General features: G+C 43.2%; 1 protein-coding gene across 6 annotated transcripts in view; it reads left to right on the plus strand.

Annotated features, from left to right (window-relative positions):
- Positions 1 to 915: 915 nt before the first annotated feature.
- EZH1 (enhancer of zeste 1 polycomb repressive complex 2 subunit) overlaps positions 916 to 26,320 on the plus strand; it is a 37,400-nt gene continuing 11,995 nt past the window's right edge. The window contains exons 1-11 of one of the 6 annotated variants that reach the window (XM_066364107.1): positions 916 to 973; positions 12,404 to 12,494; positions 13,065 to 13,192; positions 13,312 to 13,440; positions 15,363 to 15,482; positions 17,062 to 17,182; positions 18,919 to 19,095; positions 20,785 to 20,887; positions 21,870 to 22,033; positions 22,410 to 22,501; positions 25,794 to 25,974. In XM_066364107.1, the coding sequence (XP_066220204.1) occupies positions 13,076 to 13,192; positions 13,312 to 13,440; positions 15,363 to 15,482; positions 17,062 to 17,182; positions 18,919 to 19,095; positions 20,785 to 20,887; positions 21,870 to 22,033; positions 22,410 to 22,501; positions 25,794 to 25,974 (1,204 nt within the window). In that variant the 5' untranslated portion in view covers positions 916 to 973; positions 12,404 to 12,494; positions 13,065 to 13,075. Of the gene's footprint in view, positions 974 to 1,787; positions 2,073 to 12,304; positions 12,495 to 13,064; positions 13,193 to 13,311; positions 13,441 to 15,362; positions 15,483 to 17,061; positions 17,183 to 18,918; positions 19,096 to 20,784; positions 20,888 to 21,869; positions 22,034 to 22,409; positions 22,502 to 25,793; positions 25,975 to 26,320 lie in introns of those variants that run through there. The other 5 variants (XM_066364106.1, XM_066364108.1, XM_066364109.1 and 2 more) reach the window with 5 other exon arrangements.

Raw genomic sequence — 26,320 nt, forward strand, 5'->3', positions numbered from 1 at the left:
CCCTACTTTATAAATCACCATTACTGCCTGACGTGTGGTGGCGCAGTGGATAAAGCGTTGACCTGGAATGCTGAGGCCGCCGGTTCGAAACCCTGGGCTTGCCTGGTCAAGGCACATATGGGAGTTGATGCTTCCAGCTCCTCCCCCCTTCTCTCTCTCCTCTCTCTCCCTCTCTAAAAATGAATAAATAAAATAAAAATAAAAATAATTAAATCACCATTACTGTGGAACTGGTAAGCGGTTAGAAAATTTTACTACTAACAGAGATACAAAAGTGGACGGTAGGTATAAAAAGGTTGACTACCCCCCTGAGCTTAGAGCATGGAATCATCAACATGATCCCGAGGTTGCTGGCTTAAAGCCCAAGGTTGGTGGCTAGAAGCTCAAGGTCACTACTGCTGGTGAGAGCAAGTGATCACTAGCTCTGCCTGAGGGCTTACCTCCCCTCCAGGTCAAGGCAGGTAGGAGAAGCAATCAATAAACAACTAAGGTGAAGCAACTACAGTTAACCCTTCTCATCTCTCTCTCCGCACTCTTTCTCCCCCTTTCTGTCTCTCTGCCTTTCTCTCTTTCTCCGAAAAAAAAAAAAAAAAGAGCTCATAAACCCTTGTTTGGAGGTATTGGGTAGCTGTGAGGGATCAGTATGAAGGAGTGAAGTAAGACGTGGGGATGCAAGCGCTGGGTAAGTTCTTCAAGAAGATATTAGTGGCTCCTCGAAGTTTCCCAAGAAAATTGTCCCCTGACAAGGCCACCTTGGAAACCCTCCGTCTGGGGTTGTACCACCTGGACTTCCGAGTAGAGGTGTTCGCGCCAAGTGACAGACATTTCCAAAGGGAAGCCCGGGTGGTCCGACCTACGGGGGTGACTCAGTGCGCACGCGCCGGAGGAGGCGCGGGGCGGGACCACGGCGCGGTAGGCGGGGCCACGGCGCGCAGGCGTCCTAGTGGAGGGTGCCTGCGGCTCGGGATGGAGGGTGAGTGAGTAAACAAGCCCGGGCGGGTCGGTGGGGCTGGGCCGTGGCACCTTGCCACCAGGGGCCTAAGGGACCGAAAGGCGAAGGGGGGTCAGAAAATTGGGAGGAAGCGGAGGGGCACACTGCCTTTCTGCTGGGGGTAGCGGGGCGCCCACTCCCGGTTCCGAGGGCTGGGGGAAAAAGGGGCGACGGGGCGAGAGAGCCCCGGCGAGGACGGCGTCTGTGGCTGGGAGGGCGGTGTGTCCGGGAGGAGGAGCAGCGGGGGCGGGCCCGGGGACGGGGAATCCCGTTGGAGGGCGGAGGGCGGGGTGGGTCGGGTGGGCGGGAGCCCCAGTGTAGGGAGCGCGCGGGTGGGCGGTGGCACCTGCGGGGGCCCTTGGCGAGGTGTAGACTCTCAGGGACCGGGGATGTGGGAGAGGAGGGCCAGACACGAGCTCAGTTTGGAGGGTGCTGAGGCATGGGTTGCAATAAAAACCAGGGCCGGGACTGGAGTGAAGCGAGAAGCGAGAGTGAGGTCCTAAGCAGCAAAATATGAGGGGCCACTCACTCGGGGTGGAGCTGGTGCAGACACTTTAGGTTTTGGGTGCGGGGCGCCTCTAGCCTCACCAGTCCCAGCCCCCAATAAGCGGCAGCTTCTCTCCAAATTTGGTCTCACGCCTATATCCCTGCCCACCCCAGAATTCTCCTGGGGATCAAAGGCTAGAAGGGAAAGAGCCTTGAAGCCAAAAAGCAAGGTGTTGTATTTGGGACTTGCCTGTTAGTAAATGTGGGACAAACTTTTTCGGTAAAAAGTGACAACTGAAGAAATTGTTTCGAGGGCGGGAAAGGGAAGGGATATGGAAGGATGTCAGTGCCACCGGTGGAATATTGGGAGCTGGCTTTAAAGGTGAAATGTGAGATTGTAAATGGAGTGGCCTAAGTGTGGAGCCTAGCGCTAGAGGGGTGAGGATAAGGAAAGGAGCCGAGGTGGATGAACTACTGCCGTGTGTAGGACGACCGCATTGAAAATGTGGTCTGAACCTCCGCGTTTGCTGCCATGACGTCTTTGAGAGAAAAATCCCCCACCTGGAGCCTTGAATGAAGTTTCCAATCTGAGAAGGTGCTTTCAGAGGTTCTGTGAGAGTTTGTCTATTTTAATATTTTAAGCCTTGGAAATTCCCCAGGGCTGGGATGGTGTGGCATTGGAAGAAGAGATAACTTAAGTAGAATAAAGTGTGTACTTGAGGAAAGGAATTTTTTGTAAACACAATTATAATAGAGAAGGGACTATCTATAAAAATGTAATAACATTATTGTCAAGGTTTATGTTGAGTGTGTGTATCACAGTGTGAATTAACTTTCTCAGGGCAGGGATGTTTGTTTTATTCACTGTTATACCGCAAGCGCCTAAAACAGAGCCAGGCACACAGTAGGTGCTTAGTACATATTTGTGGAATACATAAATAGTGGGCAGATCGCTCATTGTGTTACTAGAGCTGTTTGCAGAGGTAGGTTCATCGCTACTGTTTATGTATCTCCACCGTGAATTGAAAAAGAATGAGCCTGACCTGTGGTGGCGCAGTAGGGCGTCCACCAGGAATGCTGAAGTCGCCAGTTCAAGATCCTGGACTTGGGCCCTGGCCGGTTGGCTCAGTGGTAGAGCGTCGGCCTGGCATGCAGGAGTCCTGGGTTTGATTCCTGGCTGGGGCATACAGGAGAAGCACCCATCTGCTTCTCCACCCCTCCCCCTCTCCTTCATCTCTGTCTCTCTCTTCCCCTCCCGCAGCCAAGGCTCCATTGGAGCAAAGTTGGCCTGGGCGCTGAGGATGGCTCTGTGGCCTCTGCCTCAGGCGCTAGAATGGCTCTGGTTGCAACAGAGTGATGCCCCAGATGGGCAGAGCATCGCCCCCTGGTGGGCGTGCAGGGTGGATCCCGGTGGGGCGCATACGGGAGTCTGTCTGACTGCCTCCCCGTTTCCAACTTCAGAAAAATACAAAAAAAAAAGACCCTGCACTTGCCTGGTCAAGGCACATATGGAAGTTGATGCTTCCTGTTTCTCTCGCCCTTCTCTCTCTCTCCCCTCTCTAGAATGAATAAAAATAAAATCTAAAAAAGAAAAAGAAAAAGAATGGGATGGAAAATTAAAAATCTACAGTGCCATCCACCCAGGTGTTACTTAGCCTGCTATTTAATAAAATTATTTGTTATAAAAGAGAAACTAATAAAGACATTAAACTTACCCCTAAGACAATCTTCTGTAAAGGGACACCTTCATGTGGATGAAAGAATTCCATAGGTTGGAACTTTTATATTCTAATATCAGTCTCTCTTAAGTTTAAGAGTATTGTTCCTTGCTCTGACTAGGTAGCTCAATTGGTTAGAGTATTCTCCTGATACACCAAGGTTGCACATTCAATCACCAGTCAGGACACGTATAAGAATCGACCAATGAATGCATAAGTAAGTGGAACAATAAACTGATATTTCTCTCTTTCTCTTCCTCTCTCCTGCTCTCTCCCCCTTTCTCTCTCTAAAAATCCATAAAAGGCCCCAGCTGGTTAGTGGATTGGAGTGTCATTCCAAAACAACAAGGTTGCAGGTTTGATCATCGGTCAGAGCACACTCAGGAAGCAACCAATGAATGCACAACTAAGTGGAACAACAAATGAATGCTTCATTTCCCCCTCTCCTCTCTCTCCCTTTCTCTCTCTGTCTCTCTAAAAATCAATCAATAAATAAAAAATTAAGCCTGACTAGATAACTTGGTTGGTTGGAGTGTCTTCCCAAAGCACAGAGGTTACTGATTTGATCCCCAGTCAGGGCATATACAGGAACAGCTTGATGTTCCCGTCTCTCTCCCTGCCTTTCTTAAAAAAAAAAAAGGCAATAAGAATATTGTTACTTAAATGTTTTATCTCCAAACATTTCAATAATGTTTTTCCATTTCCAACTAATGACAAACTACGTTCTAGCTTTAGCCTTGCAAATTGAGATCCATTTTTCTGAAGTAAGATTTTCAAGGTTTTGTAGCTTTCTTTTTCTATAGAGAATTTGACTAGTAAGTAAGGTAGTTATTATTTCCAATTATAATTTTTTTTTTACAGAGACAGAGAGAGTCAGAGAGAGGGATAGACAGGGACAGACAGGAACAGAGAGATGAGATGCATCAATCATCAGTTTTTCGTTGCACATTGTGACACTTTAGTTGTTCATTGATTGTTTTCTCATGTGTGCCTTGACCGTGGGCCTTAAGCAGACCAAGTAACCCCTTGCTCGCTAGCGACCTTGGGTCCAAGCTGGTGAGCTTTTGCTCAAACCAGATGAGCCCGCGCTCAAGCTGGTGACCTCAGGGTTTCGAACCTGGGTCCTTGGCATCCCAGTCCGATACACTATCCACTGCGCCATCGCCTGGTCAGGTCAATTATAATTTTTTTAGAAAACAAAATTATAGAACAGTTTTAGATTTACAAAAAGGTTGTGAAACTTATACAGGGAGTTCCCATAAACCCCACATCCAGTTTCCCCTATTAGTAACATCTTACATTAGTATACATGTTAACATTTTTTACATTTGATGAACTGATATTGAGCTTTCTACAATTATTATTCATTCTGAAGTTACTCAAGAGTTTTTTAAAAGGTGAAATTGCCTACTATTTTTTATTTTTTAGAGAGGAATGGAGAAGGAAAAACATTAATGTGTTGTTCCACTTAGCCTTCATTGGTTGATTTTTATTTATTTTTTTATTCAGTGAGAGGAAGGGAGGCAGAGACAGACTCCCACATGCACCCCAACCAGGATCCACCTGGCAATCCCATCTGCGCCAGTGCTCCAATGCCGAGCTATTTTTAGCACCTGAGGCTGAGGCTTGGATCAGTTGAGCTATCCTCAGTGCCAGCTTGGGGCCATGCTCAAATCAATCGAGCCACTGGCTGTGGGAGGGAAAGAGGGAGAGAAGGGGGAGAGGGAGGGTTGGAGAAGCAGATGGTTGCTTCTCCTGTGTGCCCTGACTGGGAATTGAACCTGGGATGCTCTACTGCTGAGCCAACTGGCCAGGGCCCTATTTGTTCTTTTTTATTGCTGAGTAGTATTCCATTGTATGTATATACTGTGCTTTGTAGCCATTCACAAATCCATAAATATTTGTCTTGTTTCCACTTTTTGGCAATTATGAATAAAAATGCTATGAACATTTGTGTACAGGTCTTTATGGGGACATATATTTTCATTGCTTTTGGATAATTAGAAGTTGTGTGTTAAGTTATGTGGCAAATATATATTTAACTTTATTTAAAAAACAAAACAATTCTGGCCAACTGTTTTCCAAAATGGCTATACCACATTTTACATTTTCACCACCAATGTATGAGCCAGGGGTCCCCAAACTACGGCCCGCGGGCCGCATGCGGCCCCCTGAGGCCATTTATCCGGCCCCACTGCACTTCCGGAAGGGGCACCTCTTTCATCAGTAGTCAGTGTTCTGAGAGTAACTGAACGAGAACGAGGTACTGCGCAAAGGATTATGTGGCTGCACAATGGAAGACGTCCAAAAGCAGGCCCATAGTTCCCATTGAAATACTGGTCAGTTTGTTGATTTAAATTTACTTGTTCTTTATTTTAAAATTGTATTTGTTCCCGTTTTGTTTTTTTACTTTAAAATAAGATATGTGCAGTGTGCACAGGGATTTGTTCATAGTTTATTTTATAGTCCAGCCCTCCAATGGCCTGAGGGACAGTGAACTGGCCCCCTGTGTAAAAAGTTTGGGGACCCCTGGTATGAGCATTCCAGTTTGCTGCACATCTTCACCAACAATTGATATTATCCATTTTTGTTTTTTTAGCCATTTTAGTGAGTTGTAATACATCATGGTCTGCCTCTTTAGCAGTAGAGTGTAGGCCCAGCGTGTGAAAGTCCTGGGCTCGATTTCCAGTCAGGGCACACCGGAGAAGCACCCATCTGCTTCTCCTCTCCTTTCCCTCTCACTTTTCTCTCTCTCTCTCCTCCCCTCCTGCAGCTATGGCTTGATTAGAGCAAGTTGGCCCCAGGCGCTGAGGATGGCTTCATGGCCTCTGCCTCAGGCTCCAAGAAGAGCTCAGTTGCTGAGCAATAGAGCACTGCCCCAGATGGGCAGAGCATCACACCCTAGTGGGCTTGTCTGGTAGATCCCAGATGGGGCGCATGCGGGAATCTGTCTTCCCTTCTCTCTAATATAATAATAACAATAATAATAATAATAATAATAATACATCATTGTGGTTTTGATTTGCATTTCTCTAATGACTAAATAGTATTGAGCGTTGTTTTCTGTACTTTTATGCTATTTCTAAATCTTTTTTTTTTTTTTTTTTCATTTTTCTGAAGCTGGAAACAGGGAGAGACAGTCAGACAGACTCCCGCATGCGCCCGACCAAGATCCACCCGGCACGCCCACCAGGGGTGACGCTCTGCCCACCAGGGGGCGATGCTCTGCCCATCCTGGGCGTTGCCATGTTGCAACCAGAGCCACTCTAGCGCCTGAGGCAGAGGCCACAGAGCCATCCCCAGCGCCCGGGCCATCTTTGCTCCAATGGAGCCTTGGCTGCGGGAGGGGAAGAGAGAGACAGAGAGGAAAGCGCGGCGGAGGGGTGGAAAAGCAAATGGGCGCTTCTCCTGTGTGTCCTGGCCAGGAATTGAACCCGGGTCCTCCGCACGCTAGGCCGACGCTCTACCGCTGAACCAACCGGCCAGGGCTCTAAATCTTTTTTGGTGAAGTAGGTCTTCAAATTTTTTTTTTTTTTTTTTTTTTTTTTTTACAGAGACAGAGTCAGAGAGAGGGATGGATAGGGACAGACAGACAGGAACGGAGAGAGATGAGAAGCATCAATCATCAGTTTTTCGTTGCGACACCTTAATTGTTCATTGATTGCTTTCTCATATGTGCCTTGACTGTGGGCCTTCAGCAGATTGAGTAACCCCTTGCTCAAGCCAGCGACCTTGGATCCAAGCTGGTGAGCTTTGCTCAAACCAGATGAACCCACGCTCAAGCTGGCAACCTCGGGGTCTCAAACTTGGGTCCTCCGCATCCTAGTCCGACGCTCTATCCACTGTGCCACTGCCTGGTCAGGCACTCTTCAGATTTTTTTGCCACTTTTATTAGCTTGTTTATCTTATTGAGTTTGGGGATTTTTTAAATTTTGTTTTGAGGGGGTGAGTAGCAAGAAGCATTGACTTGTGGTGGTTGCTTCTTGTATGTTCTTTGACCTGGCAAGCCCTGGGTTTTGAACTAGTGACCTCAGCATTCCAGGTCAACACTCTGTCCACTATGCCACCACAGGTCAGGCAGGAATTGTTTATATAAAGATTTATTTTTAAACTTCTTGACCAAAACAGTATGTTTTAGAGTTTTTATTCAATGTATAAGTGAACTAAATGAACATAATAAGCTCTTAAGTAATAGCTTAGTACTTAATTGAAATGTAAATGCTGTTTTGCATTCTAAGAACTAAAGAACAGATCAAGTAGAAATATAAAGTATTTTTTATGTGCCATTCCCATGCCCAGGATGAATGAATCCTTTTCTCCACATCTGCTGTAGTAAACGCTGAGTGTTTTTGTTTGTTTGCTTTTTACAAAGAATATTTGGAGTGATAGTTGCTGGTTAGTGTCCAGATGCTATGAGAACCAATCTTATGGCTGTGTTTTGGTGTTTATTTTAATCATACCTGTCTGTTCCAAATGGTATGTCTCATCTTCCTCATACACTTTGTGAGACTAACTGCCATGTAAACTTTTAGAGACATTGAAAACCCACTAAAAAGCAAAGCAAAATAAATATTGCCTCATGGTCACATGAAATTCAAATATCTTTTTTTTTTTAATTTTTATTTTTGTATTCTTTCTGAAGCTGGAAACGGAGAGAGATAGTCAGTCAGACTCCCGCATGCGCCCGACCAGGATCCACCCGGCACGCCCACCAGGGGCGATGCTCTGCCCACCAGGGGGCGATGCTCTGCCCCTCCGGGGGTGGGGGGGGGTGGGTCGCTCTGCCGCGACCAGAGCCACTCTAGCGCCTGGGGCAGAGGCCAAGGAGCCATCCCCAGCGCCCGGGCCATCTTTGCTCCAATGGAGCCTTGGCTGCAGGAGGGGAAGAGAGAGACAGAGAGGAAGGAGGGGGGGGGTGCGGAGAAGCAAATGGGTGCCTCTCCTATGTGCCCTGGTCGGAAATCGAACCCGGGTCTCCCGCACACCAGGCCAACGCTCTACCGCTGAGCCAACTGGCCAGGGCTCAAATATCATTTTTATTGTAAAAGGAAGTGTGACTTATTTTACATTATGATTGGTTAAAACATATATTTCATATATATTTTCATTTGTATGTGTATACTCCTCTGACCAAATAAAGTACTTGAGTAAAATTAGAAGTAGTGCCATTAATTACTGGACTGTTGTAGTGTGTTTACTGTCAACTCTTTTGACAGACTGTAGGAGATGACATTTTAGTTATAACACCTTTCTTTAATAAAAATATTGATATGTTTCTGAGTCCATCTCCTCTAAGAAATCTACACACAAATACACATACCCATACCCACATATATGCCCGAGCAGTTGTGGATTGAGGAAGGAGAGAGATGAGAAGCATCAACTCATAGTTGTGTCACTTTAATTGTTCATTGATTGCTTGTCATATGTGGAGGTAGAAGGTGACCTTACACTGAGCCAGTGACTCCTTGCTCAGGCCAGAGACCTTGGGCTTCAAGCTAGCAATCACTTGATTGAGTTTGGGCTCAAACCAGCGACCTTGGGCTTCAAGCCAGCAACCTTTGGGCTCAAACCAGCAACCTTGGGATCATGTCAGTAATCCTGTGTTCAAGCCAAGGACCCTGCACTCAAGCCAGGGACCCTGCGCTTGAGCTTGCGCTCAAGCTGTTCTTAAGCTGGATGAGCCCGCGCTCAAGCTGGCAACCTCAGGGTCTTGAACCTGGGACCTCAGCATCCAGGTCAATGCTCTATCGACTGCACCACCACCAGTCAGGCAGGATTATGTTCTTTTACATTACTTGATCTCCAGTTTTAAGTGGATGCAGGAAACTTGCCCTAAACTTAACTATTTCTTTTTTTAAATGTTATTTAGAAAATTAAATTTAAAGGGGTGATATTGATCAATAAGAGTACATAGGTTTCACATAAACAGTATGGCGTTTGAATTGTTGACTATGTTGTGTACCTATCACCCAAAGTAGGTCATTTTCTGTCACCATATTAAGCTTACTATTTCAAAAAGGGAAATGAGTTCCAAAAGGAATGGGAAAGGGATTGCAATCAAAATGCATTTTTTGTCCTAGCTGAGTAGCTCAGTTGGAGTGTTGTCTTGACACGCCAGGTTGCGTGTTCAGTCCCCAGTCGGGGCACATAAAAGAAGCAACAAATGAATGCATGAATGGGTGGAGTGACAAATCAATGTTTATTCCTCTCTCTCTTTCAATCGATCAAAATAAGTAACTTAAAAACCACTTTTTGAGGAGGTTATGTCTCACTGTACTGTGATCTGTAGCATTGAGGTCATTTGCATCTCAATAACTGTAACCTAAGGTTTCTCAAGGAGGCAGTTTTATCTTACATTTTATCCTACATTTTTCATTTTTTGGAGTAGACTATTAATCTTGTTCAGCAAAAATTATATGGACAACTAGTTAATATTACATGTGAGTGTGGTGTATATTCTTAGTTTTATCAGTCAGAAAGAGTCCCTCTTTTGGCTCCATTCCACAGAGGAATGAGAAGTATTTAAAAGGTTTTAAGAGGAAGAGAGGTGGTGCCATTTAGGAAAGAAATTCAGGTCAGCTTAATTTTTTTTTTTTTTTAAGATTTTATTTATTGATTTTAGAGAGAGAGGGAAGGGGGAGGATACAATCATAGTTGGTTCACTTTTGCTGTTGATGGATTGTGTCTTGTATGTGCCTTGACCTGGCAAAACCAGGTTTCAAACTGCTGACTTTAGTGTTCTAGGTCGATTCTCTATCCACTGTGCCACCACAGGTCAGGTCAGGTCAGGTCAGCTTAAGTTTTTATAACCCAGGATTTTAGCACTCTGGGATTTAAATTCCTAAATTATGTTGTTGTTTTGTCCCCTTCTTCCAGAGAGGTAATATTTTTTTTTTTTTTTTTTTTTTTTTTTTATTTATTTATTTATTTTTTTTTTTCATTTTTCTGAAGGTGGAAACGGGGAGAGACAGTCAGACAGACTCCCGCATGCGCCCGACCGGGATCCACCCGGCACGCCCACCATGGGGCGACGCTCTGCCCACCAGGGGGCGATGCTCTGCCCATCCTGGGCGTCGCCATATTGCGACCAGAGCCACTCTAGCGCCTGGGGCAGAGGCCACAGAGCCATGCCCAGCGCCCGGGCCATCTTTGCTCCAATGGAGCCTTGGCTGCGGGAGGGGAAGAGAGAGACAGAGAGGAAAGTGCGGCGGAGGGGTGGAGAAGCAAATGGGCGCTTCTCCTGTGTGCCCTGGCCGGGAATCGAACCCGGGTCCTCCGCACGCTAGGCCGACGCTCTACCGCTGAGCCAACCGGCCAGGGCCCAGAGAGGTAATATTTAACTGACAGGAAATTCTGTTTAAGAGCTTGAATCACTTGATTGAGTTTACAGTAAACAGTGAATCTGTCTGCATTTTGCTATTCCTTTATTTATCCTCTAAGTTTCTTTTTTTATGTGTATGTGTGACAGAGACAGAGACAGAGAGAGGGACAGATAGGGACAGACAGGAAGGGAGAGAGATGAGAAGCATCAATTCTTTGTTGGCATCACCTTTCAGGGGTCTCCAAACTTTTTACCCAGGGGGCAGTTCACTGTTCCTCAGACCATTGGAGGGCTGCCAAATACAGTGGTCCTCTCACTGACCACCAATGAAAGAGGTGCCCCTTCCAGAAGTGCAGTGGGGGCTGGATAAATGGCCTCAGGGGGCCGCATTGCGGCCCGCGGGCCATAGTTTGGGGACGCCTGCCTTAGCTGTTCATTGATTGCTTTCTCATATATGTGCTTTGAGGGGGGGGGGAGGCTACAGCAGACCAAACCAAATGACCCCTTGCTTAAGCCAGCGACCTTGGGCTCAAGCTGATGAGCCTTGCTCAAACCAGATGAGCCCACGCTCAAGCCAGCGATCTCAGGGTTTTGAACCTGGGTCCTCCATGTCCCAGTCCGACACTCTGTCTACTGCGTTGTGGCCTGGTCAGACTATCCTCTAAATTTCTAATAGCATGCTACCGATCTATTTGGTTCATAAAATGGAACAAAGTCCATGTGCATGAGATATCATAGTTGTGATCTGATTGTGGCATATATGTGACAGTGGGTTGAATTTTGCTATTTTCTTGTGTCTGTGCTGTCAAGTCTTTTGGGGAAGAGCAGGTAATTTTGAAATGATTCTTCAGAAGAAATGGGATGTTAAGCTCCAAAATAAAACTTTTTTTTCCAGAAAATTTGAAAACAAGGCTTTAAACTTGAGTTTCTGTTTCAAATTTTGGCTCTCCATAGTTCCTTGTAATACTTTGGAAATTTAAAATATTAGGTGTTTAATAATATTAGGTGACCAGGCGGTGGCGCAGTGGATAGAGTGTCGGACTGGGATGCGGAAGGACCCAGGTTCGAGACTCCGAGGTCGCCAGCTTGAGTGCGGGCTCATCTGGTTTGAGCAAAAGCTCACCAGCTTGAGCCCAAAGGTCGCTGGCTTGAGCAAGGGGTTACTCGGTCTGCTGAAGGCCCGCGGTCAAGGCACATATGAGAGAGCAATCAATGAACAACTAAAGTGTTACAATGTGCAACGAAAAACTAATGATTGATGGTTCTCATCTCTCCATTCCTGTCTGTCTGTCCCTGTCTATCCCTCTCTCTGACTCTCTTTGTCTCTGTAAAAAAAAAAAAAAATTAGGTGAAATGACTTGAACTAGTTCTCTAGGAAACAAGTAGATAATGTAGAGTAAGAATATAATCCTGTAGATTTTGTTGTATTTTTACCTGCATATAATATTTGTTCTTTCTCTAAAATAATTGGTGGGCCTGCAGGGAGAGCCTAGAAATTGGTTCAGAAAAGTAAAATAGCAAACTTGGTAATTGTGAGAATATATTTGTACACATGATTGGAAGGATAGAATTTAATAAAATAAAGAACCTTCCCAATGGCAGCAAGTATTATTGGGACCTGATTTATATGCAGAAATAGTGGTAGCAGAGACTTCAGTCTCTTTTATTTTATTTTATAATTGGATTTATTTTGGTGACATTGATGAATAAAATTGTATAGGTTTCATATCTACAATTCTACATTACATAATCTGTACATTGATTGTACTGTGTTTACCACCCCAGGTCAAACTCTTCATAGTAAGGGGGAGCATCTTACTGAAGTATCAGGGTCTAAGTACACTTCCCTGACTTAAAAACTACTGTCTGTTCTCTTTTGAAAAGCTGCACATTTGTTTTGCCTTCATGTCTTACCATTCTTCCAAAGAACAGAAGGCACATTATAAAACCGGACACTTCCCTTGCATTCTATGAGGTAGGTAGAGTATGTTATAGTAAGTACTTCTTTAAAACTATGACTCTTACTTCAAACATCAAGAAAAGTTATTTGCAGTGTTATATATTTCCATATGTCTTGCTGTTGACTTGGAGATGAAATTATGCTGTGGTCATAACTACCCTTTCTTGGCTAAGGGTATGGTAGATTTAGACAATTTGGTAAGTATGGTTTTATAGTACTTTCCATGAACCTCTTTGATATTAATTTGGTTCTTGATGAACATTTTTCATAATCAAGGTAGTAGGCTTCAAAGTTTCTAAGTAATGGACTTCCTAAATATCTCTGAGAGAACTTCTTCAGTGCTAAATTAAAAATGAGGTATCACAGGTGGACAGAGGATAAGCTTTTTGGTAATCAGACCAAGAATTGCTGACATGAAATATTTTAATTGAAACTTTCTGTTGAACTTCTAGATATGGGTTCTTTAAGTATATGTTTTTATGAGTAAATATGATGAGAGTGAAAGTATAGCTGACCATGTTTGAGTTTGAGAAATGCTCCATTTCCAGGCAGTAAAATGCTGTTTCTCATCCTTGTCTCTCTTAGATTACAGCAAAATGGATATACCAAATCCCCCAACTTCCAAATGTATCACTTACTGGAAAAGAAAAGTTAAGTCTGAATACATGAGACTTCGACAACTTAAACGGCTTCAGGCAAATATGGGTGCAAAGGTAAAAAATAGTCCCCAAGTGAAAGGTTCTGTATTTTAATATATTGGTCCAGTGTGGAGGGGTTGAATTTTTTTCTCTTCTCTTTGAAATCCTAACAACTTTTTTCTTGGCTTGGCTAGGCTCTATATGTAGCAAATTTTGCAAAGGTCCAAGAAAAAACCCAGATCCTCAATGAAGAATGGAAGAAGCTTCATGTTCAACCTGTTCAGTTGATGAAGCCTGTGAGTGGGCATCCTTTTCTCAAAAAGGTACTTCCAGGTGTCTGAGCTCAGCTTCTTCTTTTCCTGGACTTGTATTTGTGATTAGAAAATAAGAAAGGATAACAGATACAGTTAATATATTCAAGTCAACTTTGAATTACTAGGATGGTAAATCTGTAGCTTAAAGAAGAACCTTTTGCCTATTGTTGTTTCAGCATAGTCATCGTAGAAAAGTAGGACATCTGCTATCTACTTTCCTGGGTTCTGTGTCCAGGTTTCAAAGCAACCTTTTTTTGTGCCTTGTTTGGCAGCTTCAGCCCTTTGATGTTGGTAAAAGGAATGGCCTGGATGAATGACAGGAGTATATTGATCAAAGGGATATCCCTTATTGTAAATTTACAAACCATTCTAGTTTCTTAAAGAAATAATATATTGTAAATTGTTTTTTCTATTGATTTGAGAGAGAGAGGAAGGGAGGGGAGAGGAAGGGAGACAGAAAGAGTGAGAAAGAGAAGCATCAACTTGTCATTCCACTTAGTTGTTCCATTTAGTTGTGCATTCTTTGATTGCTTCTTGTATGTGCCCTAACCAGTCATTGAACTTGTGACCTCAGTGTGCCAGGAGAATGCTGTATCCACTGAGTCACCTGGCCTGGGCTGAGATAATATTTTTAAAATATAAAAAGTGGGTAGTATATTGATAGTAATTTTGTTTCCCAAAGTAGAATATGACTATAATTTCTTTTGCTTCCTTCAGTACTGCCCCCATCAATTGTGCAGCTAAGTTGATGTCGACTGTCATAAAGTTTGAGTGTTCAGGAAAACTTGCTCGTCTTCCTCCTCATCTTTTAGGATTTTCAGAGGTCCTTTGCTGTTATGTGTACATAACTCAAGGAAACCAACAGTTTTATTTTTATTTATTTATTTATTTATTTTTTGTATTTTTCTGAAGTTGGAAACGGGGAGGCAGTCAGACAGACTCCCGCATGTGCCCGACCGGGATCCACCCGGCATGCCCACCAGGGGGTGATGCTCCGCCCATCTGGGGTGTTGCTCATTGCACCAGAGCCATTCTAGCACCTGAGGCAGAGGCCATGGAGCCATCCTCAGCACCCGGGCCCACTTTGCTCCAGTGGAGCCTCGGCTGCAGGAGGGGAAGAGAGAGACAGAGAGGAAGGAGAGGGGAAGGGGTGGAGAAGCAGATGGGCGCTTCTCCTGTGTGCCCTGGCCGGAAATCGAACCCGGGACTCCTGCATGCCAGGCTGACGCTCTACCACTGAGCCAACCGTCCAGGGCCAAAACCAACAGTTTTAGATTGAAGTAAACATCAAGTGTGGGATTTGAAGCCCTGGCCGATTAGCTCAGTGGTAGAGTGTCGGCCCAGCATGTGGAAGTCCCGGTCAGGGCACACTGGAGAAGCAACCATCTGTTTCTCTACCCCTTTACCCACCCCTCTCTTTTCCCACAGCCATGGCTCAAATGAGCAAGTTGGCCCGGGTGCCGAGGATGGCTCTATGGCCTTGCCTCAGGTGCTAAAATAGTTCAGTTGCTGAGCAATGGAGCAGCAGCCCCAGATGGGCAGAACATCAGCCCCAGATGGGGGTTGCCCGGTGTATCCTGGTTGGGGTGTGTGCAGGAGTCTGTTTCTACACTTCCCTGCCTCTCACTTGATATGAAAATAATAATAATAAAATTAAAAAACATTTTTAAGTGTGGGATTTGAAATAAAATCATTGAATATAGGAGGCACTGTGCTGGATTCAGTAGAGGATACAAAGGTGAATAAAAGATAGTTCCTGCTTTCCACAGGTTTACAGTGCAGTGGCTCCTTTTAGGAACTGTTACAAAACTCTCAGCCTATTAATTTGAAAAAATTAGAAAGCTGCTGGCATCATTTTTAGAAGGAAAAGCCAATTCTCTCTTGGGTTATGTGCTTGCCTTTCCCTCTCCATGTCGTTGTTTATATTTCAGTGTACCATAGAGAGCATTTTCCCAGGATTTGCAAGCCAACATATGTTAATGAGATCTCTGAACACAGTTGCATTGGTTCCCATCATGTATTCCTGGTCCCCTCTCCAGCAGAACTTTATGGTATGTATTGAAAGCACTCTGCTAATGTTTAAACTCTATGATTTTCTTATGTTGATATCCTGGCACCTTTCTTAAGGTAAATATTATCTGAGTATACTTAACAAACCTTGGACATGTAGGGCCGAGTGCTTTTGTAATTTATTTACTCTAAAAAGTATATTACAAGTTGTTCTGACTTGTTAGATGTTGTGCTCTCTGAAGTGGACTGTGTCGATGCTGGTTCGTTTTTGAATGAATGAGACTGGGCAAGACTCCAGTTTTCCCTTACTACTTTGGCCCAATTTTACAACGTTGTGTGCAGTTAAATGCAGTCTAAGTCAGACACTTGAGGCTTAAGCATGTTGACAACTCCCTGCTGATGGCTCAATCCTTTCTGAGTCCCCTAAAGGCAAGATACTATGAAAGCAACTGAGATAAATGAGGTAGGTGTTCAGGGATCCACAATCCTTTCATCTAGGCCTTTATGCTGACTTCTGCTGGGATTATTTGTGGTCCTGATAATCAGTCCTCTCTAAATACTGCCATTGCTTATCATCTGCCCGGTAACAGATAACAATTCTGCTGACTAGAATAGGATGTGGATTTACTGAAGGGAATCTGCTCTTAGAATAAACCTTAAGAATAATTTTACTTTGTAACTTGAGGATTTGAGAATGTGCCCTCTGCTGAACCAAAAAAAGAAAAAATCCATTAATATTACTTATTGCTAGAAAGTATTTGTAGTTCATACTATTGATTGACTTAAGGTTCCCACTAAGTATGATTGACATGAGTTATAATCATATTTTTTATTATGATTATGGGAGGTTAGTCTTAGTGTGTAATAGAATATCCGAAGATTTTATGATTGCTCAGTTTCTGTTCTAAATATTCTAGTTATATTGCAGATTATACTTTTGGAAACCTTCCTTCTTATTTACTCTCTCTACATATGAGAAGAGTTAGTATTAAAGACTCTTTAGGTTGTTATTTTAGGTGATATTCATACCTATTTCACAGTGATGATTAGTGGATAAAAATGAGGCAATAGATGATGGAATCACTGTGAAAAATACTGTATTTTTCACTTCTTAAGACCCACCTGACCATAAGATACACCTAAGGTTTTAAGGAAGAAGATAAGGAAAAAATATTCTGAACCAAATGGTGTGTTAAAATATTTAATAAAATACCATATTTTTTGCTCCATAGACGCATGGTCATTTCCCCTCCACTTTTGGCGGGGTGGAGGGGGAGGAAGTGCGTCTTATGGAGTGAAAAATACGGTAAATATGCTATCAAATTTTAGGTGTTTGTGGAAGTATCCTAGTTAGCATCATGCTAAACATTTGGTGGTTAATATCCTCAGGTAGTTAAACTGATGTTTTGTTTCTAAAAGTAGCAGTGCCCTCTTCCATTTGAGGTTTGAGGTTTTGTCAGCAAAACAAAATGGCCAGTTTTTAAAATGCAGTCAACTGTGACCAAAGTCATTTTCAGGAGATTCAAGCAGCAAAAAAAGCCTCAGCAAAGATTTCATTAAACAGAAAAGAGGAGGTGCATAGTTGATTCATGGAACAAATCACATCTGGTTTGATTTCAGGTAGAAGATGAGACAGTTCTGTGCAATATTCCCTACATGGGAGATGAGGTGAAGGAAGAAGATGAGACGTTCATTGAGGAGCTGATCAATAACTACGATGGGAAAGTCCACGGGGAAGAAGGTAGTGGTGCTAGGCTCTTTGGGAGGAAACTCTGTTAGAATGGTGCCTCTTCTTTGGTCCATCGTCCTCTTCCTTTTATCTGCTGGCTGCCTCGTGGTGTACACAGTGAAGAATATTTCAGGGTAATCACGTGGCTGAGAGTAGAAATTTTATAGTAAAACTATTCCAGCCTGGCCTGTGGTTTCTCAGTGGATAGATTATCGACCTGGAATGCTGAGATCGCTGGTTCAAAATCCTCGGCTTGCCTGGTTAAGGCACATCAAGCAATGAACAATTAAAGTGAAGCAACTATGAGTTGATACTTCTTGTTCTCCCACCTCTCTCTGTTAAATCAATAAATAAAATCTTTTTAAAAAAATAAAAATATTTATATTGAAAAATATTCCAGTTAAATTTTAAAAGGAGTTGGGACATAAAAGGATCATACAGTAATCAGTGATGGGAGAGAAAGTTCAGTATACAAATAAGTGATTATAGAAGTTTTTCATAAATCCACCCAAGGCCTTTTGTTCTTCATTTCCCTTTCTCTGAGAATGGCAATGACCATAACCTGTCATACAACTTTGATCCAGATATCATATCTCAGAAGTTGTTTATAATATCTTGACTTTCCTAAAAGAAGGTCATTTGGACTTAGTTATAGACCTAGTAAAGGCTGTCAGCCCTGGCTGGATAGCTCAGTTGGGCAGAACATCGTCCCAATATGCAAAGGTTGTGGGTTTGATCCCTGGACAGGGAACGGATCAATGTCTCTCTCTCTCTCTCAAATTAAAAAATTTTTAAACTGTGTTAGAAAAGGCTGTCAGTGTGTAAGAAGTGGGAAGATGAGGAGAGACTCCCCATGGATTTGCAAAGCAATAGCCTCACCTGCACTTTTGACCTTTTTGGGTGCTGTTAGTATGCTGCTGAATTGCGTTTATCACTACGCCCTCTAGTGTTTAAAGTATTTCTCCTAAGGTGTAGTGTAACTCCAGATAGTCTGATTTAAAAAAAAAAAGTCTTTTTATTCAAAGAAGTAACTACTGACTAATTAGCAACAAAACCAAGTACATTTTTATTTTATCATTCTTTTTCTGTCACATATGCATTGTTTGTACATTTCTGTGAGATTTTGGACTATAAGTACAGGTTGACCTGTGACTATAGAAGTAAAGTACCCCAGTGAGAATAAAGTTTATAACTGGATTTCCCATTTTAGTCAGCTGACCTGTCACAGTTGTAAGAACCAATGAAATTATTATAATTCCCTGGTTGTCCATATAAAAATGTACACATGGCCCTGGCAGGTTGGCTCAGTGGTAGAGCATTGGCCCGGCGTGTGGAAGTGCTGGGTTTGATTTCCGGTCAGGGCACACAGGAGAAGCACCCATCTGCTTCTCCACCCTTCCCCCTCTCCTTCCTCTCTATCTCTCTCTTCCCCTCCTGCAGCCAACGCTCCATTGGAGCAAAGTTGGCCCAGGTGCCGAGGATGACTCCATGGCCTCCACCTCAGGCCCTAGAATGGCTCCGGCCGCAATGGAGCATCGCCCCCTGGTGGGCGTGCCAGGAGAATCTCGGTCGGGTGCATGCCAGAGTCTGACTGCCTCCCTACTTCTAACTTCGGAAAAATACAAAAAAAACCCCATGTACACGTGTAACCTATCTGAGTCTCAGGAGTGAATACAAGAAAACCTTCGTAGGAGAACTAATGGAATATGAAACAACCACTCTTCATCTGTTTAATTCTTATGTTTCAGAAATGATCCCTGGATCTGTCCTAATAAGTGATGCTGTTTTCCTGGAGTTGGTAGATGCCCTGAATCAATACTCGGATGAGGAAGAAGAAGGGCACAATGACACCTCAGATGGAAAGCAAGATGACAGCAAAGAAGATCTGCCAGTAACAAGAAAGAGAAAACGACATGCTATTGAAGGTAAATACTACTACTTTCTTATTCCACTTTAAAAGTAACAAGGAGGCCCTGGCCGATTGGCTCAGTGGTAGAGCATCGGCCTGGCGTGTGAAAGTCCCAGGTTCAATTCCCAGTCAGAGCACAGGAGAAGTGCCCATCTGCTTCTCCATCCTTCCCCCTCTCCTTCCTCTCTATCTCTCTCTTCTCCTCCCGCAGCCAAGGTTCCATTGGGACAAAGTTGGCCCAGGCACTGAGGACGGCTCCATGGCCTCTGCCTCAGGTGCTAGAATGGCTCCGGCCGCAATGGAGCAATGCTCCAGATGGGCAGAGCATTGTCCCCTGGTGGGTATGTGGGTGGATCCTGGTTGGGTGCATGCAGGAATGTGTCTCTCTGCCTCCCAGCTTCTAACTTTGGAAAAATACAAAGGAAAAAAACAAAAAAAAAAGGTAAGAAAAAGGAAGAAGGAAAATACAGGAAGGTTTACTACTTTTTAAAGGCTGTTGTTGCTTGTCATTGGTTTGCTTAAAAGGGGAAAAATGATCATTGATGATAGCTTAATATATCTGGGATCTAGCTGAGAAGAAAGTAGAACTTCGAAAACAATCATTGACCCTGGATGGGTAGCTCATTGTCTTAATATATCAAGGTTGTGGGTTCAATCCCTGGTCAGGGCACATACAGGAATCAACTAATGGGTGCATGAATAAGTGGAACAACTAATCTCTCTCTCCCTCTCTTCCTCTCTCTCTTCTTCCTCTCTCCCCCTCTTTTCCTCTCTCTCTCTGTCTCTCTCTCTTCCTCTCCCTTTCTCCCCCTCTCTGTCTCTCTTCCTCTCCCTTTCTCCCCCTCTAACTTTTTCTTTCCCTTTTTCCTTCCCTTCCTCTCTCCTTTCTTTCCTTTCTCCTTCTCTTCCTCTCTCCTCTCCCTTTTCTCTCTCAAATCAACCAATAAAATAATACATTTTTTAAAATCATTGTTCCTTTCTAATTAAAAAAGTAATATATTTGGAAAACATGGAAACTTACAAGGAACAAAATAAAGTTTGCTTATAATCCTGCTGCCTAGGAATAACCAGCATTAATATTTCCTTCTAGACTTAAAAATATATAAAATGTGTGTGTTATATATACAGTGCATACAATGTTATATGTCAAATATATCTCAGTTTTTTAATAGTACATATATAAATCAACCTATTTATATGTGTTATGTGAAATTAGGATCATGTTTTGTGTGTGTATACACACATATATATCTTTTTATTTAATATTATAGCATGAGCATTTTTTCATTTTGTTAATAATTAACTATTTAATGTTTAATTATACTCTGTTACTTAATTATACTATATATGTGTGTCTCTTTTGTGATAAAAAAGTTATGTCTTATTCTTTAGCATCAACATATAGGATTCTTCTATATTCAGGTCTCTCTGAGGAACCAGTGGTTTTCACCTCCAGATTCTATCTTGGGCAGTGGATTTTGATGTTAATGTGTAGATGACTCTTTAATTCCCCTACTTCCTGGTAGTCTATTAGATAAGTCCAGGTAGCCTTGACCTTCTTGATATATTCCAAAACAGCCAATGCTTAGGTTAATTAACAAAGCTCTCATCGAAATGCTGTGACAAAAGGAAAAAGGATCAAACAGCTTTGTTTGCTTACTCTGATTGTAGATGACACTCTGGAACTTTGTCTTTTCTAATTCAGGCAACAAAAAGAGTTCCAAGAAACAGTTCCCAAATGACATGATCTTCAGTGCAATTGCCTCGATGTTCCCTGAGAATGGTGTTCCAGATGACATGAAGGAGAGGTAGGGAAAGCTGTTCCCTTCAGGCCATATAGAGTGATGAAGCAAAATTTTTGGTCAAACTTGTATTTGGTTAATAAAAAGCCTTGTTTATGCTAAGTGCGTTAGTATTTGCCTGTACTTCTGATTATTTCTGGCTTACTTGCTTACCCCTAAATATCTGTTCCCATATTAAGGGTCATTGTTTCCTGGCTTTTGAGTAAGTCTGAACAGAGAACTTTTATAATTCTGCCATTTTTTTGGAGAGTTACTTTAGCACCATACTTATCAAAACTTTCCCGTGCCTTACTTTTAGACATATGCCCAGCCCAGCATAATTACAGTGTACCCACTTAGTTATACACAATTCCATCATCAACAAGAGTCATAAAAACTGCCTGACCTGTGGTGGTGCAGTGGATAAAGTGTTGACCTGGAACACTGAGGTTGCCAGTTCGAAACCCTGGGCTTGCCTGGTCAAGGCACATATGGGAGTTGATGCTTCCTGCCCCCCCCTTCTTTCTCTCTCTTTCCTCTCTAAAAATGAATAAATAAAATCTAAGCCTGACCAGGTGGTGGTACAGTGGATAGAGTGTCGGACTCGGATGCGGAGGACCCATGTTCGAGACCCTGAGGTCGCCAGCTTGAGCATGGGCTCATCTGTTTTGAGCAAAGCTCATCAGCTTGGACCCAAGGTCGCTAGCTCGAGCAAAGGGTTACTTGGTCTGCTGAAGGCCCTCGGTCAAGGCACATATGAGAAAGCAATCAATGAACAACTAAAGTGCCCCAATGAAAAACTGATGATTGATGCTTCTCATCTCTTTCCATTCCTGTCTCTCTCTCTCTCTCTCTCTCTCTCTCTGTAAAAAAAAAAAAAAAAAAGACTCATAAAAACTCCCATCCTCTCTTGGCCAACTGTACCTTGATGACTGTCAGTACTCAATCTGTATTTTCTCAGTGTAGACATTCCCTGGGAAGGAACTCTTATCTCTGTTTTCTTAAATAGGTATCGAGAGCTTACAGAGATGTCAGACCCCAATGCACTTCCCCCTCAGTGCACACCCAACATCGATGGCCCCAATGCCAAGTCCGTGCAGCGGGAGCAATCTCTGCACTCCTTCCACACACTTTTCTGCCGGCGCTGCTTTAAATACGACTGCTTCCTGCACCGTGAGTGGGCTACTCCAAAATGTTCTCCTGTTTTCTATTCCCAGCCCCCATTTCCTTCTCTTGATTTTAGTTTATCATATAGAGTTCCCAGCTTCTGATCTGATGATGGTTTTACAAAGGACCAGTCTATTGTCACTTGTTCAGTTATAGTGCAATGTGCTTTGCATGGCCAGGACGGAATAACCAGCAACGTAATTGTTCTTGAATACCTCCTAGCTTTGAAAGTATTGTGCTGGTATCAGAGATGATTAAATTTTATGCACCTTGGGAGCTATTTATATCTAAATTCTGTAGTAGCTCCCTTATTCAGTCTTGTTCCCCTCCATCCAGTCAAGGAGATGAATTATTGGAAACAGGACCATGTTTTGTTTTCCAGCTTTTCATGCTACCCCTAATGTATATAAACGCAAGAACAAAGAAATCAAGATTGAACCAGAACCATGTGGCACAGACTGCTTCCTTTTGCTGGTACGTCCTTAAGCTGTTCTACCACTGTAAACTTTGTTGAAAATTGAGCAGGAAATGGTCCTTGGTCTTTCTGCCCCTGGGAACACAAACCAAGTGAGACAGTATATAGCACTTGGGTCATTAAGTAGAAATAAAACATGATTTCTGCTCTTAAGGAGCTCCCAGATACTGAGGCAGTAGAGCTGTGAAGTTAGTCTTCTGAAGTGAGGTTTGTAGAGCACTGATGGCTTCTTGGTCTAATTGTCATCTGTTCAAATTTCAGAGTCTGAAACTGTATTATTTGAACTGAGCTGTGTATGTTTAACTTACAGAAAAGTATATACACAAGTTTTCTTTTATTGCTTTTTAGAAATCAGTGCATATTCAAATGCTGAACTATCTTGCCCCAAACTTTTTATTAAGAAAAATTTTAGTTATGTAAATAAAATTGAAAGATACTTTTTCCCTCAATTTAATAACATTTTTTCCATACTTGCTTTATTCTTATATTTGTGTCTGTATATCTTTTGCTGAGCCCTTTGAAAAGAAGTTGCAGCACTGGCCAGATAGCTCAGTTGGTTGGAGTATCATCCAGATACACAAAGGTTGTGGGTTTGATCCCCAGTCAGGGCTGTACAGATAGGAACAGATCAATGTTTCTATCTCTGTCTCTCCCTTCTTCTCTCTCTAGAATCAATCAATAAATTTTTTAATAAAGAAAATTAGTTGCAGACATTGTGATGCTTGTTTGCTAAGTATTTCAGCATGAATCTCCTAAAAATAAAGACATTTTCTTACATATTACAACTAAGAATACTAACAAGAATTTCATAATATACCTAGGCACTCATTTATTTTTAATTTTTATTTATTTATTTAAGTGAAAGGAGGTGAGATAGACAGACTCTTGCATGCATCCCGACCGGGATCCACCTGGCAACCCCATCTGGGACCAGTGCTCTGCCCATCTTGGGCCATGCTTGCAACTGTAGCGCCTGAGGCAGCTCCATGGAACCATCCTCAGTGCCCAGGGCCAACACTGTCAAATCAATCAAGCTATGGCTGCAAGAGAGGAAAAGAGAGGGGGGGGGAGAGAGAGAGAGAGAGAAAGAGAGATAAGGTGGAGGGGGATGGGAGGAGAACCAGATGATTGCTTCTCCTGTATGCCCTGACCAGGAATCAAAGCCAGGACTTCCACACGCTGGGTTAACACTCTACTACTGAGCCAACCAGCCAGGGCTCTAGCCATTCTATATTTAATTTTTTTTAGCAGTACCAAGAATAGTTAGTTTTATTTTCAAATCAAGATCATACAGTTATGCATCATATTTGGTTATGTCTTTTCAGTCTCAATAATACCACATTTTTATTTTTATTTTTTTTACAGAGACAGAGTCAGAGAGAGGGATAGATAGGGACAGACAGACAGGAGCAGAGAGAGATGAGAAGCATCAATCATCAGTTTTTCGTTGTGACACCTTAGTTGTTCATTGATTGATTTCTCATATGTGCCTTGACCGTGGGCCTTCAGCAGACTGAGTAACCCCTTGCTCGAGCCAGCGACCTTGGGTTCAAGCTGGTGAGCTTTGCCCAAACCAGATGAGCCTGCGCTCAAGCTGGCGACTTCGGGATCTCGAACCTGGGTCCTCCGCATCCCAGTCCGACGCTCTATCCACTGCGCCACCGCCTGGTCAGGCCATATTCTTTTTTTCTTTTGAAAAGTTTAGGCTGGTTGTCTTGTAGTATGTCCCATATTCTGGTTTGTCTGTTGTTTCCTCCTGGTGTCATTTAACTTTAAAATAGGGAATGTTACTCTATTCCCTATTTCCCATAAGCTAGAATTAGTTCTGAAGGCTTAGTTATATTTATGTTAAACATTTTATATAAGAATATATTATAGCCCTGGCCGGTTGGCTCAGTGGTAGAGTGTCGGCCTGGCGTGCAGAAGTCCCGGGTTCGATTCCCGGCCAGGGCACACAGGAGAAGCGCCCATCTGCTTCTCCACCCCCCCCTCCTTCCTCTCTGTCTCTCTCTTCCCCTCCCGCAGCGAGGCTCCATTGGAGCAAAGATGGCCCGGGCACTGGGGATGGCTCCTTGGCCTCTGCCCCAGGCGCTAGAGTGGCTCTGGTCGCGACAGAGCGACGCCCCAGATGGGCAGAGCATCGCCCCCTGATGGGCAGAGCGTCGCCCCCTGGTGGGCGTGCCGGGTGGATCCCAGTTGGGTGCATGTGGGAGTCTGTCTGACTGTCTCTCCCCGTTTCCAGCTTCAGAAAAAAAAAAAAAAAAAAAGGATATATTATAAGTGATGCTCTGTGTGTCACATTGTAGCATAGGCATATAATATCAGTTTCAGTGAATTTCAAAACTTTTCTTTTGGAATTTCCTTTAGGGCCTACAGTATATTGTTCTGAATATTCTTATTAATGGCAAACCTTTATCCTTTATGTATAGATTTAGATTTTAGAAACAGCTAGATGTCTTTAGTAACCAAGTCTGGTAAGATGATAAATGATCAAGTTGCATGATAGTGATTTGGTCTTTAAAAAAAAAGGAAGCAGCCTGACCTGTGGTGGCGCAGTGGATAGAGCGTCGTCCTGGAACGCTGAGGTTGCCATTTGAAACCCTGGGCTTGCCTGGTCAAGGCACATATGGGAGTTGATGCTTCCTGTTCCTCTCCCCTCTTCTCTCTCTAAAATGAATAAATAAATCTTTTTTTAAAAAAAGGAAAAATAAAGCTATAAAGTAGTGAAACAGTATTCTTTCAAGTTTAATATACTTAATTGGAGGGAAGTTCCAAAACTAAGTAATAATATTGTACAAATTCAGGGATTACACATTTTATTGAAACAGAGACAGAGCAGTAGAATATAAAGAGCAGTGTGGCCTGGGGACAAGGAACCCTGATCCTTTTACCCACTCTGGAACAATTAGCTGTATACTCTCAATCAGGTCCTTTCCCCTCTCAACCTCATCAACTCATCTACAGGAGAATGTGTTCGCAAATTCCAAACAGCTAATACACAAATAATTGTAGATACAACTCACTGGAAAGTTGAAAATGCATAGATTATATCTTTTTTAAATTACTTTAAAGGATTGCTCTTTTGTGAAGAAGTATAAGTTTCTAAGTGTTACAGTGTTTGCTAAGCAGCTGTCAGATGGTCACACTTATATGGTACAGAGCAAACAAATTAGAAAGACAGTATCATTGCGTGTAAGTACAGATGTTGAAGAAGACGGTTTGTGATGATGGGATAAAATATGGCGACTCTGGGCCTATTCTGGTTTTCTGTCTATAACGTGTCCATTGCAGGAAGGAGCAAAGGAATACGCCATGCTCCACAATCCTCGCTCCAAGTGCTCTGGTCGTCGCCGGCGAAGGCACCACATGGTCAGTGCTTCCTGCTCCAACACTTCAGCCTCTGCTGTGGCTGAGACTAAAGAAGGGGATAGTGACAGGGACACAGGCAATGACTGGGCCTCCAGTTCTTCAGGTACAGTTAACAAGATGATCTTTTCTTTCCACACAAGGACTCTGGTAAACCCAGGATCACTCCCAATATCTGTTATTAACATTACTACGTTTTATAAAATTGTTAATTCTTTCTACAGGTTCACCAGGGGAGACAGGGACTATTTTTTTTTTTTTTTTTTCTGAAGCTGGAAACAGGGATAGACAGTCAGACAGACTCCTGCATGCACCCAACCGGGATCCACCCGGCACGCCCACCAGGGGGCGACGCTCTGCCCACCAGGGGGCGATGCTCTGCCGCTCCGGGGCATCACTCTGTCACGACCAGAGCCACTCTAGTGCCTGGGGCAAAGGCCAAGGAGCCATCC

This window comes from Saccopteryx leptura, chromosome 2, assembly GCF_036850995.1.
Source record: "Saccopteryx leptura isolate mSacLep1 chromosome 2, mSacLep1_pri_phased_curated, whole genome shotgun sequence".
NCBI classification, from domain to species: Eukaryota; Metazoa; Chordata; class Mammalia; order Chiroptera; family Emballonuridae; genus Saccopteryx; species Saccopteryx leptura.